The 12,576-nt window shown below is 44.5% G+C and overlaps 1 protein-coding gene across 1 annotated transcript in view; it reads right to left on the bottom strand.

The window, feature by feature from the left end:
• The window catches only part of LOC146191593 (uncharacterized), a 55,597-nt gene extending 46,452 nt beyond the window's left edge, over positions 1 to 9,145 (bottom strand). The window contains exons 1-5 of the mRNA XM_084600350.1: positions 9,133 to 9,145; positions 6,943 to 7,052; positions 5,943 to 6,029; positions 5,441 to 5,523; positions 4,002 to 4,102 (exon numbers count right to left, since the gene is read on the bottom strand). Coding sequence (XP_084456476.1) covers positions 4,002 to 4,102; positions 5,441 to 5,523; positions 5,943 to 6,029; positions 6,943 to 7,052; positions 9,133 to 9,145 — 394 coding nt within the window. The remainder of the gene's footprint in view (positions 1 to 4,001; positions 4,103 to 5,440; positions 5,524 to 5,942; positions 6,030 to 6,942; positions 7,053 to 9,132) is intronic.
• Between the last annotated feature and the right edge of the window lie 3,431 nt (positions 9,146 to 12,576).

The following is a 12,576-nucleotide window of genomic DNA, read 5'->3' as shown; positions in this document are numbered from 1 at the left end:
TAAAGCTTTCTTCAGCTCGTACTCCGGCACTGGCGGAACGTCTGACTGCTTTTCACTGGTGCCTATCTCATTATTGTCCGGACTACTTCGGCTACTATATAGGTCAGTATAGAATTCCTCAGCTACTTTAACTGTCCTGTCCATATTCGTGATGACATTGCCCGCTTTGTCCCTTTTTTGCCTACGATTTTTGTCTATGCCATCGTGATGACATTGCCCGCTTTGTCCCTTTTTTGCCTACGATGTTTGTCTATGCCATCGTGATGACATTGCCCGCTTTGTCCCTTTTTTGCCTACGATTTTTGTCTATGCCATCGTGATGACATTGCCCGCTTTGTCCCTTTTTTGCCTACGATTTTTGTCTATGCCATCGTGATGACATTGCCCGCTTTGTCCCTTTTTTGCCTACGATTTTTGTCTATGCCATCGTGATGACATTGCCCGCTTTGTCCCTTTTTTGCCTACGATTTTTGTCTATGCCATCGTGATGACATTGCCCGCTTTGTCCCTTTTTTGCCTACGATTTTTGTCTATGCCATCGTGATGACATTGCCCGCTTTGTCCCTTTTTTGCCTACGATTTTTGTCTATGCCATCGTGATGACATTGCCCGCTTTGTCCCTTTTTTGCCTACGATTTTTGTCTATGCCCAATTTCTTCTTCACCGCTTTAAGGCTGCCACCGTTCTTTAAAACATGCTCAATTTTCCCAATGTTATACTGTCTTATATCGGCCAATTTACGCTTATTGATTAGCTTTGATCATCTGCCAGTTCTATCCTGTCTGTTAGGTAGAAAGCTTTCAGACATTGCCATTTTTTAATCAAATCTTTCGTCTCCTTAAATCCGGTATCCTCTCTACCGGTGTCCTCTCTAACTATCCTACCCCCTACCTGTTCCGCGCACTCAGTAATGATATCTCTAAAATTATTGTTAATTCCTTCTACGTAAGGTCATCATCCTCGGTTAAAGCTGAATATCTATTCTGCTGCGAGATCCTGAATTATTCTGTCCTCCCGCTCACTGCTAATTCGTTGATAGACTTCTTTCTCAATAATCGGTTCCGTTCCTTCTTCACAGTTAGACTAATTCGAAACCTTACCATCCTGTGGTCGCTGCATCTCACCTTTCCGAATACCTCTACATCTTCGTAACACCGGGCTTAGAGCAAAGCGTGAAATCAATTTCATTTTAAGTGCCCCCGTTAGAGCTCTTCCATGTCCACTCCCGGTTCTTCCGTTTGCTGAAGGAGGTATTCATAATTCCGAAGTTATTGCACTCTACAAGCGTTCATAATAAAGCTTATTAGGCTCAATTACAATTCCTGCCACCCTCTTATTAATATTATAGAATTCCTCTATATTACCAGCTATATCCTTATTGACAAGGAACCCTACCTCTAGTTCTCCTCCCTCCGGTAAACCTCGATAACACGATACATGTCTGCCCTTAACTATACAGTATATGCCTCCTTTGGCCTGGAAGGAAAACACACTTATAACAACCTCATTATCAGTCTAAGAGACGAGACAATTAAAAAAAAATCAGGCTATATCAAAGTCGCATAAATGCGTTTAAATTTTCATTCTTTCCGTGCTCAATTTCAGATTGAAATTTACGCCCGGATGGGGTCGTATCTGCGCCCAATTTTTCACTTGCCATCGAGAACATTATATAAATCTGTGTTACGTTACAGGCAGTGTACTTTATTGTGAAACAGAGTCACAAATTTTTGTTGGGTGTGTTTTACACTTGGCAATCAATGTGCTTCCATTCTTTTTGGTAAAACGTTTTTTTTTTTAGAACTGATTGTATCTTTCGCTTCCGCTTTCTTGTTTGTTTTATGTTTGCAACTAACCTCCCTACGATTACGCCCAATGGGCGCTGTAGGTACTTGTGATAAATAAACCTCACTAAGCCCTATGGTTGGTTGGTTCATAGGAAGGGGATGGCGCAGTATCTGTCACACTTGCTCTGTGGACACCTGAACCGCGCCGTAAGGGAAGGGATGAAGGTGGGAGTGAAAGTGGATAGAGAGAAAGGGGGGCTGTAGTGGAGGGCTACGAAGTAATTTCGACCACCTGGGGATCTTTAACGTGCGCTGACATCGCACAGCACACGGACGCCACTTCGTTTCGCCTCCATCGAAACGCAGCCGCCGAGGCCGGGATTCGATCCCGGGAACTCCGGCACAGTAGTCGGGCGTCTTACCACTGCACCACCCCGGCGGGGCTCACTAAGCCCTATCACATCCCATTTTATGCCCTTTAACTCCTCTAACAGTACTGGTAAATTACCCTCACTAGTCAGGGTTTCAGCGTTAAGCGTTGCCAGGGTCAGTTTCCAATGGCTGCTTTTCCGGAGCCAGATATCCTTAGCACCCTTTGCTGCGTTGCAGGTCTGATCGCCGCTGTGGTCACTTACTTTGCAGCCGCTGGGGACTGAGGGCCAGGGGTTTGTTAGAGTATTCATAGGATGTTGTGGTCAATTACTACACCAGGGTAGCCAAATCCTGATATGATGAGGGAGTGCCTTCCCGGAGGTGTCCACCGGATAGGACGGACCCCAGACCTGTTTATGCCATTCCATTGCCACGCGGGTATTTTTTTTTTAAATCCGGAGATGAATTGAGCGGCACCGGCATTCGAACCATGGTCCTCTTCCACACGAGGAGGATGTTCTACCTACGCCACTGTTGCACCAGATGTCTTATAGGGAACTGTAACCCGAACTCTGTCTCCAAACTCTTGGCGGGCAACAACCGCCTGCCACAATGACATATCAGTCGCAATTACTGCAACGGAGCTTGTCTATGTGTTGAAGATTACAGTAAAAGCGTTCTGTATAATGGCGAATTCGAGTAGGAGAGCAGGAGCACACGAGAGCACTTCGAAAGTGCTTTCAGACAAGTGGGCGCCCTCCAGTGGGAGAGCAGGAGTAGAATCCCCGGCTTCCAATGGTAGAAGAGGAGGGCTTTTTTACCGGTGAGAGCACCCGAGTGCACTCTCGGCTGCTCCCTCGTCTAAAGCGAGAGTAGAGGAAGCCACATGGCATAAAGCGACATATCCGCGCCATCCTTATTTTTTATTTTTGAGTCGGCGACGCTCAAAATGGCGGCTGCAAAACGTAGGCGCTCGGCGAGCGGAAAGCATTGCTCAGGAGCTGTATGCATGTTTGAGAGTCGCTGCTGGCGTCAAAATGACCAAAGGAGGCAGATCGCCGCGCTGTGAGAACAAAGGCATACAAAACAAGCGGTTCTACGGAGCGTTGCCTCTCGTAGGGTTGCAACGGCCGCCACTGTAGGCAAGCAGAGAATTCTGGGGAGAGAATTGCGGTCATACGGTCGTGGCACTCTGCTCTCGACTCTCTCGACACGCAGAGAGCGTTCCCGTGGGAGTACAGTTACACCCTCGCTCAGCTTGCTCCTGTTCTGCTCTGTACTGCTCGGCGCCTCTGCTCTCGTCCCCCTAACCGAATGCGCCATTAGGCGTAGGCATTGTTACGAAATGTAATGACAGTTTCATTCGTTATTGAAATGATTGAAAGCAACCATACAATATAGTTCATCTGCACGAAGAAAAGGCCTTTTTTACGTTTACATCCACAGCCTACTTTTTTATACACTTGATGCAGGTTCACTGGAACTGGAATTTCTAGAATGTAACGAAACGTTCGTACGGGAGGCGCAAGCCTATAGAGCTTCCAACAATGCCGCATTCGCTTTTGCAACCCTGTGATAAAAATGCATAGCTTCTTCATAATTAAAGCTATAAAACTCCGAAACCTGCCCGTAACAAAGAATAGCACAACTAAGCGTATAGTCCTAGAGGCAGTAAATGTTTACCGTAAGTAAACTGGAACAATTGCATCAACCAGTATACACCTCTATATTACACTGCTTCGTAGTACGCTGGGACAAGACACAGGGTACTACGTCTCAGTTCAGAACAAATCCCATTAAACTACGATATGTTACTCAGTTCTCGATTCCAAGCTGAGTTACAGCATGGTTTCCAGCGTACCGTATCCGGTGGAGGCGAACTGCTGAGGGCTTGTTTTTTATCCCACTTGAACTCGTCCTTCCGCTCGACATCTATGACGACCCTAGAACAAACGTCCCATTCACTGCGGTTCATTTGTATACACAGAATAGCAACGAAGAGACTCGACGTATGTACTGGCTATGAAATAAGAACACGCTCTTGGGGACCAACCGAGATAATATATTTCATTTTCTTATTTTGCGATCTAAAGCCCCATGGTTGGTCACGTCATTATATCCGCCCGCTAAATTCGTAGCTAAGAACAAAACTTCCACAAGACGACGTATAAACTCCTTAGGAAACAGGGTACTAAATTTATGGGAGGCTATTTTTATGCGTATGTAGTCAGCTCATTGTTGGTCGGCGCTTAAGCTATTCTTTGTGTATGATAGGGTGCCGCAACCCCGGTTAATCACAAATTGATTTTATGTGCCCAACTCCGACTGATGTATGACCATATGCACAAAATTGTGTCCCGGCTAGTGGAAGCATAGGATCATAAACATAACCACCAACGACCTCGTGTAAAGTTTTTATATAAATAGGTTAGCGGAACATAGATCAAAATACACAAACTTTGACGTACAGAATCCGGGAAGCGAGCTGCATATAGTAGTTCCAGCATAAAAATCTTGGTGGCGGAGATAACATCCAATCCGACTTGTCTTGCATATAGAGCTAAATAACGATAACTGATTGCGATCTCCCGTGGCCGCTCGGCGGATTTGTCGTTCGATATCGGTCCAAATGTTATAAAAGCAAATCACGGCCGCGACGTCTGCATTTCGACGAATGGGAAATGCGAAACATCACGTGCGCTAATAAATTACAGCGCGCTCGAAAAGAACCCGGATGATTTTAATTGATCAGGATGCCCGAACAGCCCTAGATCCGCTTAGGGGCATTTCCTTATAAAACAGTCTTCATACTTTCTATCGACTTTTGTGGACTCTGTAACCATGCTTTAGACCTATTGCTTTTGTCAATGGGCAATCTGAAACTTATTTTTTGAACTAATGTCTATAGGTTCCTACATATCCTTATGTCGATAGGAATTCTATATACTATTCATAGACTAAGGCTTATAATAGCCTTTATTTTTTCCGTTTTTAGATAACATGTAGACAATTTACAAACGTCTCAAAATTGCCTACAGTGAAAAATTATAAGAAATGCTTAAGGCCATAAATATATAAACAGCCTATAGATCTTATTGATAGAAGCCTATAAAAAGCCTGTGGACAGCCTAAAGTTTTCGTAAGCGTTAAGACACACGCATACCGATAGCTATACGATAACTGATTGTGAGAGTTCACATACATTCCTCTCTGCGTCTCGTGGCTATATCGAGGCTCGGAGAGAAACAGGAATAACTAGATAGTAAATAGCCAATGCTTACTGTTCTCCGGCCTTGGACAGAACCTTAGCCGCATGCTTAAAGTCTGCTACCCGAACGCCGTCAATACTGGCAATCAAGTCTCCCTAAGAACAACAACAACAAAAAAAATATATATATATTAGGCTGTTATATAGTTGAAAATCGAATGCCCCCGTCTGAAAACAATTGAGCGTTAAGCAGATTGTTCGCTCAGTTCTCTTTTTTTCTGTTAAAGCACGCAATGCGAGCAATTCTGCAAGTATTGCTCACCAAAAGCAAGAAGAAAAACTGGATACAGCGTGCATACGAGCGGTGGTTGACTCCTAAAATATATCCCCATTTACATGTACCGATTACTTGCGTTTAACTAAAACATATAGGCTATATGCTGTGATCATTTACGGAAACAATATTTCAGAAATATTACCAGGAGTACGAAAACACGCCCCTAAGACAATACGTATGCGCCATGCTATATCCATTGAGTGGATGGCTGCTGTTCTCGCGGTCTTCGCAGCCTTACCACAAGCAGTCCACCAGCAGCAAGCGGCGAGTTTCGGGAAAGACTGTCGACGTAGACGACCTCGCGACGTCTTCCTTCTACGGTTTTCTGATATGGAAAGAAGAACAAGGGAAACAGAGGAAACGTAAAGGTGTTACAAATGTCACGTTGGGCCGCGTCGAAGATATGCAACAAAAAAATAGCATTGTGATTTTAACGCTGTTATGGCATCAGTGATGATATTTATGGACCAGTGTTCTACGCTGCGAGAAGTGAATTGTATCTAAGCGTTGTGCAGCTCCTACCATCGCTTTCCGCTTTCAGGTAATATATTTTCGCTGAATAATATCTGCGCATATGTATTATGTGACCGAGGAGAAAAAAAAAGCAAAAATGTTATCTAATGTGATGTCGCTATGATGAAAGACAGTGCCTCCAAAACTGATTCAGCTAGCCTCGAAAATGTCGGAAGCTGGAATTCAAACATCCTGAGCATAAAATTGCGTTTACTGTGCGCTTAAATTTCTCGGAGGAGGGGGCACTATGTATATATATTTTCTTAATTTTATTAACTACAGCATATTTAGCAGGGGGCGGCAGAAAGTTAGGTGGGCGGATGAGAGTAAGAAGTTCGCAGGGGTCAAGTGGATGGAGCTAGCACAGAACAGGATTAAGTGGAGAAATATGGGAGAGGCCTTCGCCCTGCAGTGGGTATAGTCAGGCTGATGATGATGATGATGATGATGATTTAGAATAATGATTCTAATAATTATTACGCTACTGCCTAATGCGACATTTGAGCTCAGTTTGAAAGTGGTGTGGTGATATAGTGAGGCAAAATTTTTAGAGATGCTTGTATGTATGCCTGCGCTAAAGCACTCTGTTTTTCTTACAAGGCAATGCAAATTTCTCAAAAGAAGAGATATTCGCTCATAAGAACTGCGCACTAAACAGAAAAAAAAAAAAGAACAGAAATGAAAATTCGTACGCCTGTCTCTAACAATGAGTTCATGGTTCTTACGTTCTTGAACTCCACGCCGAGAGCTGCGCCAGTCGGTTTGAACAGCTCGAGAGTGAGGCTCTGCCATGGGGTGCCCAGGACTTCGTCCATGTCGATCCACTCTAGCTCGTCTGTGGTGTGCGAGTGAAAAATATCTCCTGATGAGGGTGTTACTTTTGACAGTGCACTCAGCAGTACAAAGCGAACGGCAAAGCACCGTGCACGAGCTATAAAGGTAATTAAAATATCCACAGAAGCACAGCATTGAGCGTGGAAATACATTTAGACGGCTTCGCAATGTTTGGGGAAAGTGAAAAAAAAAATATTCCTCCACGACCAAGCATGTTACGTTTTTCTCAGTTGAAAAGTATGCTTTAAAATACTTTGTTTATGCGGGAAGTAAGTTGTTCATTACAGTTCTTTCTGATATTTTTATTGAAGGCCAAATTGACGATGCTGATTACTTTTCATGGCGCAGCTAGGAGCGTATGGAAAAAGCTGTTTGGTCTGCACAAAGTGGGGTTACAGACCCTTCATTCATTTTCCTGCGGAGAAGGCCGATAATCAGATCAGGGCTTGAACCCGTAAGAAACCCGATCGATACCCTGCAGCGGCACTGGGGACCATCAGCATGGGAATCATATCCTCAAAATGGTTTTAGAATTACAATTCCAACTCCGTTACTGTCTCCCGGCAGACAACTTAGAAACCTCGTTTTAACTTTTCCGTATGGCCGTACAATTTTCTTCTGCCATGATAGTGCTAAATGATGCCATATGTGCGCTAACTTTTGGCATATCCACTGTTCATGGCAAGAAAAAAAAAAAAACGTTCAAGATGCACTCAGCATTTATTTGATCCCACGTTGATGTCATGCGCACATGAATGACACGCTAATTGATCAGTAGAACATCATCATCATCATCATCATCAGCCTGACTATACCCACTGCAGGACGAAGGCCTCTCCCATATTTGTCCACTTAATCCGGTTCTGTGCTAGCTGCATCCCCTTCACCCCTGCGAACTTCTTAATCTCATCCGCCCACCTAATTTTCTGCCGCCCCCTGCTACGCTTTCCTTCCCTTGGAATCCAGTTTGTTACCCTCAGCGACCATCGGTTATCCTCTCTTCGCACTACATGTCCTGCCCATGCCCATTCCTTCTTCTTAATTTCCACTAGAATGTCGGTAACTTGAGTTATTTCTCTGACACGCTTCCTATCTCTTAATGTTACCCCTACCATTTTTCGTTCCTCTGGGTTGTCCTCTGGGTTGTCCTCAACTTAAGTAGAACCCTCTTGGTTAGCCTCCACCTTTCAGCCCCATAGGTGAGTACAGGTAAGATGCAACTGTTGTATACATATTGTAGAACATATTCCTCGCAAAAAAAAAAAAAAAAAATGAATTCTGAAACCGGAACAAGTCCGCCAAATATTTATAAAAATCGAAGAAGGATCGATACCATTCCGCTCATACACTGCGTTCTCACTGCTGTTACCATGAAGTGCGAAAGAAATTCCCCGGTCCTTCAAACTACGGCATGAGCTATATCGGCTGCTCATTTCAGACGATGAGCTAGCAGATAATTACACTGAGCGATGAAGCCGTATTGAAGAATAAAAAAAACAAAAAGATAGATTATACTCGGTAATGTAGTTTCGCTGTCTTCTCAAAGTCTTCCCTTGAATCACCTTCCTGCATGTGCTTCCTCTTTTAGAGGTTCTTGTCTTTTATCATCCTCACTGACAGCGAAATTGCAATTTTGTCCCGTAAAAATATACTTGAACCTTGCAAAACAAATTTGGAATAGGAAAATAAAGAAGCGAACTCGGACACTGTTATGAGCATCCACTCAAGCGGAAGAGTTTTTCAAGCTATAAGCAAAGCAGTGCTCTTCAAACTAAGCAGTACTTTCGAAATAGAATACGTAAGCATTTTCTGTCGTAGCACAAATACATGTCATCTTGAGTACAAAAGCAAACAATATCAAACAACGCTGTTGTATTCAAATCGCATGCACTTGCTGGTGTTGCGAATCAAAGAAACACAGGAGAAGCAGTTTTAAATATTCTCGGATTCAGTTACGAATCGTAACTCACTGCATTATGTTTTTGCAAGAATAACCGAGCTAAACAAATGTGAATTACAGGTTACGAAACCTGTATACTCTAGTTCCTCAAGTGGGTGAAAGAGAAGATAAACACTCTTACCCAAGGAGATCATGCAATAAAGCTGGAAAGAACCCTCGCAGAGAACGAGTCTGGAGCACTCCACCACTGTCACTTCGAGCGTGCCTGTCTGGCTCAACTTCTCGTGGTGCGTCGACAGGACGCGCAGTTCGGGAATCAGGAAGAACGGTTTGATCATGATCCTATAAGTGGGCAGGTTGAACTTGGCGCGGAGCTTCCGTCGCACCTGTTTGCAAGGGTAAAAAGGATAGGACTCTGAGCTCTGAGCGCGAAAGTTCAGCCGTTTGGGCTCGCAAAGCTTTTCGCACAAAAGTTCGTTTCGTGATTCGCTTGTGCCTGTGCCCTGACCAACCGCGAGATGGCGGCAGGGTTGCAACTGGGCGTTGGCAGCCCCCCTTCACAAGCTGCACCAGCACGAGACCACCCCCAACCCCCCAAAAATCTTAGTCTATATTATAGATGACATAAAAAAAATATAAATTCTAGGTTCTCAACGGCACCTCTGTGTGTCCTTGTACTTATATAGTGTGAAGATGGTCATAAATCTTGTAGAGTCAAAAAAAGAAAAAAAAAATCGATGAATATACCTTGTTGTTTTGAAGAAAATATTGTTTGTTGCCTCGATATCTAAGCCGACCAATTCTGATTTCGCGGGAAAACTAGATGCTTGATATATACGCGTACAAATACAACTTTGAGAAATTCGAAAAGTATGGTTTTAGGTCAGAAGGGATTTTGGCGCATTTGATTTCAATTTTGTACAGAGAGGTATCAACGCCGCCCATATACACAAACGCCTACTCACGATTCCAGTGACGGCTCTAGCCAGCTGAGGAAAATTTTGGCCTTGGAGTGATGATTCTACTGTTATGGATACCTTTGGTTCCTGAAAAAAAGGCAAGGTGTGGGTTTCAATGAAATCTTGAAGAGCAGTGCGTTGTAAATTTAACGGCTTTGTAGAACACTTCCTAAATGTCAATGCAACTTCTTCTTCACCGACCACTACATTATGGCAGAGGTAAAAAGCTGCATGGAAACTGCAGTAATCTAGTCGTGCATGGCAACCATAAGTACCGGAGAAGCCGGTCGGATATCTCCCAGGCTGACAAAACCGCCCATTTTGGCGAATTCTGAAGCGCAGAAAAAACAGTGACGTGGGAGAGACAGCAATGCACGTCCCTGTCTTCTTTTCTCTTCAGGCTTCGTCAAAATGAGCAAACTCCACCATCTAGCCCAAGAAACTGCTTTGGAAGAACCGGTAGCTGTAAAGTTCCCTCCCGTACATTGCTCACTCACGTGAGCACATCCCATTACCGCTCTGAAGTAAGAAGAACAATAAATATGTCTAAGAGCTCTCAAACGAATCTTATTTTTATAGTGCTCCAGCATGAAACTGACCTCGTAGAAGGCGAAGGACCAGTTGGTGTAGGGCTTTCTGGAGAATTGCAGGCGGCCCTTCATGGCGATGTGGTTTAGCTTGATGACAACCGATGCGACTGCGCCCATGCTTAGTTCGGCATCTATGCCAATGGTAAAACCGCCAGGATATTCTACGCTGCAAAATACATCCACCTCCTGCGAACCAGCAATAAAAACGAAACAGCAAACTGGAAAGTGATATTTGAGCGAGCGGTGTGAGCCGTGCAGCTTCTGGCTACTCCATTTAGCCGGCGCGTTGAGGCACACCTTGCTAGTGTATACGTACACCAAACGCTGGCGAATATGGTCCGAAAAAAAAAAAAAAAAACGAGAAGTGTTTAAAATTTTTTACTGCTTCTAGTGCGAGAGCTCTAGTTAGTTTAGAGGTTAGCTAAATCGTCTAAGGTTTGTATGTCCGCTTCATGCAGTTTTCCACCAAGAAATGACACTGACAACTCGCGCTATGTGAGAATGTATAGTGGAGGGCTCCACAAGTTTCAACAACCTGGGGTTCTTTAAAGGGCCCTGATCAGGGATTTACATTTAAAACAATTAAGCCCAAAGCTTCGATCAGGTATCGGAGATAGACTCTGCAAAATACCGCAGCGATTAGCGCGCTGGAAAGCAGCAAAAAAAATAAGAATCAAAACTATCTCATCGTACTCTTCAAAACCCAGTTTCTCTGTTGTCTATTCTGGCCGCCGATCCTGGGCGCTGACGTCAATACCCGAGATGGCATATTCACTGGTCCGTCTCTATGACTGACGGGTGAAGGGTGGGCGGATACCACTAATTTTGTGAGCCGCTCGCTGCGCAGTTCTCTCTCCTGTTTTGTCGCGCAGGCGGTGTCCCTGCTCCGACACCGTTGTGTGCGCTGCGCCGTTCCTAAAGCCTTGCAACAGACATCACGCCTCCCGGCAAACGCGGAGGAAGGAGAATTTCGCTTGCAGAGGCATGGCGGAGGCTCAGCGGTCAGGCAGGAGAGAAAAAACCTTCTGCGACGGAAAGGAAGTAGAGAGGAGGAGGAAAAACTTTATTTAATTAAAATTATGTAAACACTCCCAGGAGGACCCTTTAGTCCAGGAGCCCTCTGGTTGTTCCTTCTAGAGAAATATGGCAGAATCTGTCGACTGCGGTGGCTGTCACTGCGCTACTACTTACTCTGTTTGCTGCGTTTGTTGCGTTTGTTGCGTTTGTTGCGTTGCGTTCCGAGTCTGAAACCTCATAGTCATCGGGCAAGAAAATGTTTTCGATTGGAGGGTGGACCATGGCCCTTTAAGGCACACTGACAGCGCTGAGCACACGAGCGCCTTGCAAACCCTACGTAAATTGCAAATTGGTGTATTGGAAACGAAAGTCATCGTATCTTACCCACTTCTCAATGGACACCTGAGCCGCGCAGCATGGGAAAGGAAGCAGTATAATATATAGGAGAGAGACAGCTATACCGCAGTGGAGGGCTGCGAAATAATATTTACCATCTAGGGAATTTTACGTCCACTGGCACTACTCTAGCAGTTTTTCAATGTTAAACCGCCAAGAAAAGCTATGCCAAACAGTGCTTTCGCAAGTCAGCATCCTTTTAAGTGGAGCTAAATCGCAGCCAGTTTTATCATGATATCATGACATCTGACTGGAAATTAGCCCCGGCCCAACCAAAGCAAACTTTCATAGGCGAGCTCTGCATAGGTGGTTCTTCAGGCGCCGACTTGTGTCCGCCGATTGGCGAAAGGTGTAGGTTAGCGGCAATAGAAACTGCGTTGGCATCGGACCCATAAGGAATACAAGTTTGTTGGAATGTACACACATAGTCTCCTAAAATGCTACAAAAAATGCCGAGATTTAACCCGGCTATATATAGTATATATAACGAGCGAAAGCGCTAGTTTGACGAATTTTATCTTGGTAAACGGTAGATGTAGTCGATGTTAGCGACGTCTTTTCGCGCACTGTTAATCACGCCGCTTGAATTGGGAGCTAATCTCCACCTTTAACGGTATGACGTGACATCGTTAATGTCCCACATTTGCCACTCACGGTTACTCT

Source organism: Amblyomma maculatum, chromosome 4 (assembly GCF_055883805.1).
Source record: "Amblyomma maculatum isolate TAMU_Amacu chromosome 4, ASM5588380v1, whole genome shotgun sequence".
Taxonomy (NCBI): Eukaryota; Metazoa; Arthropoda; class Arachnida; order Ixodida; family Ixodidae; genus Amblyomma; species Amblyomma maculatum.
The sequence above is the reverse complement of the archived record's forward strand: the minus strand, read 5'-3'. Positions and strand labels throughout refer to the sequence as shown.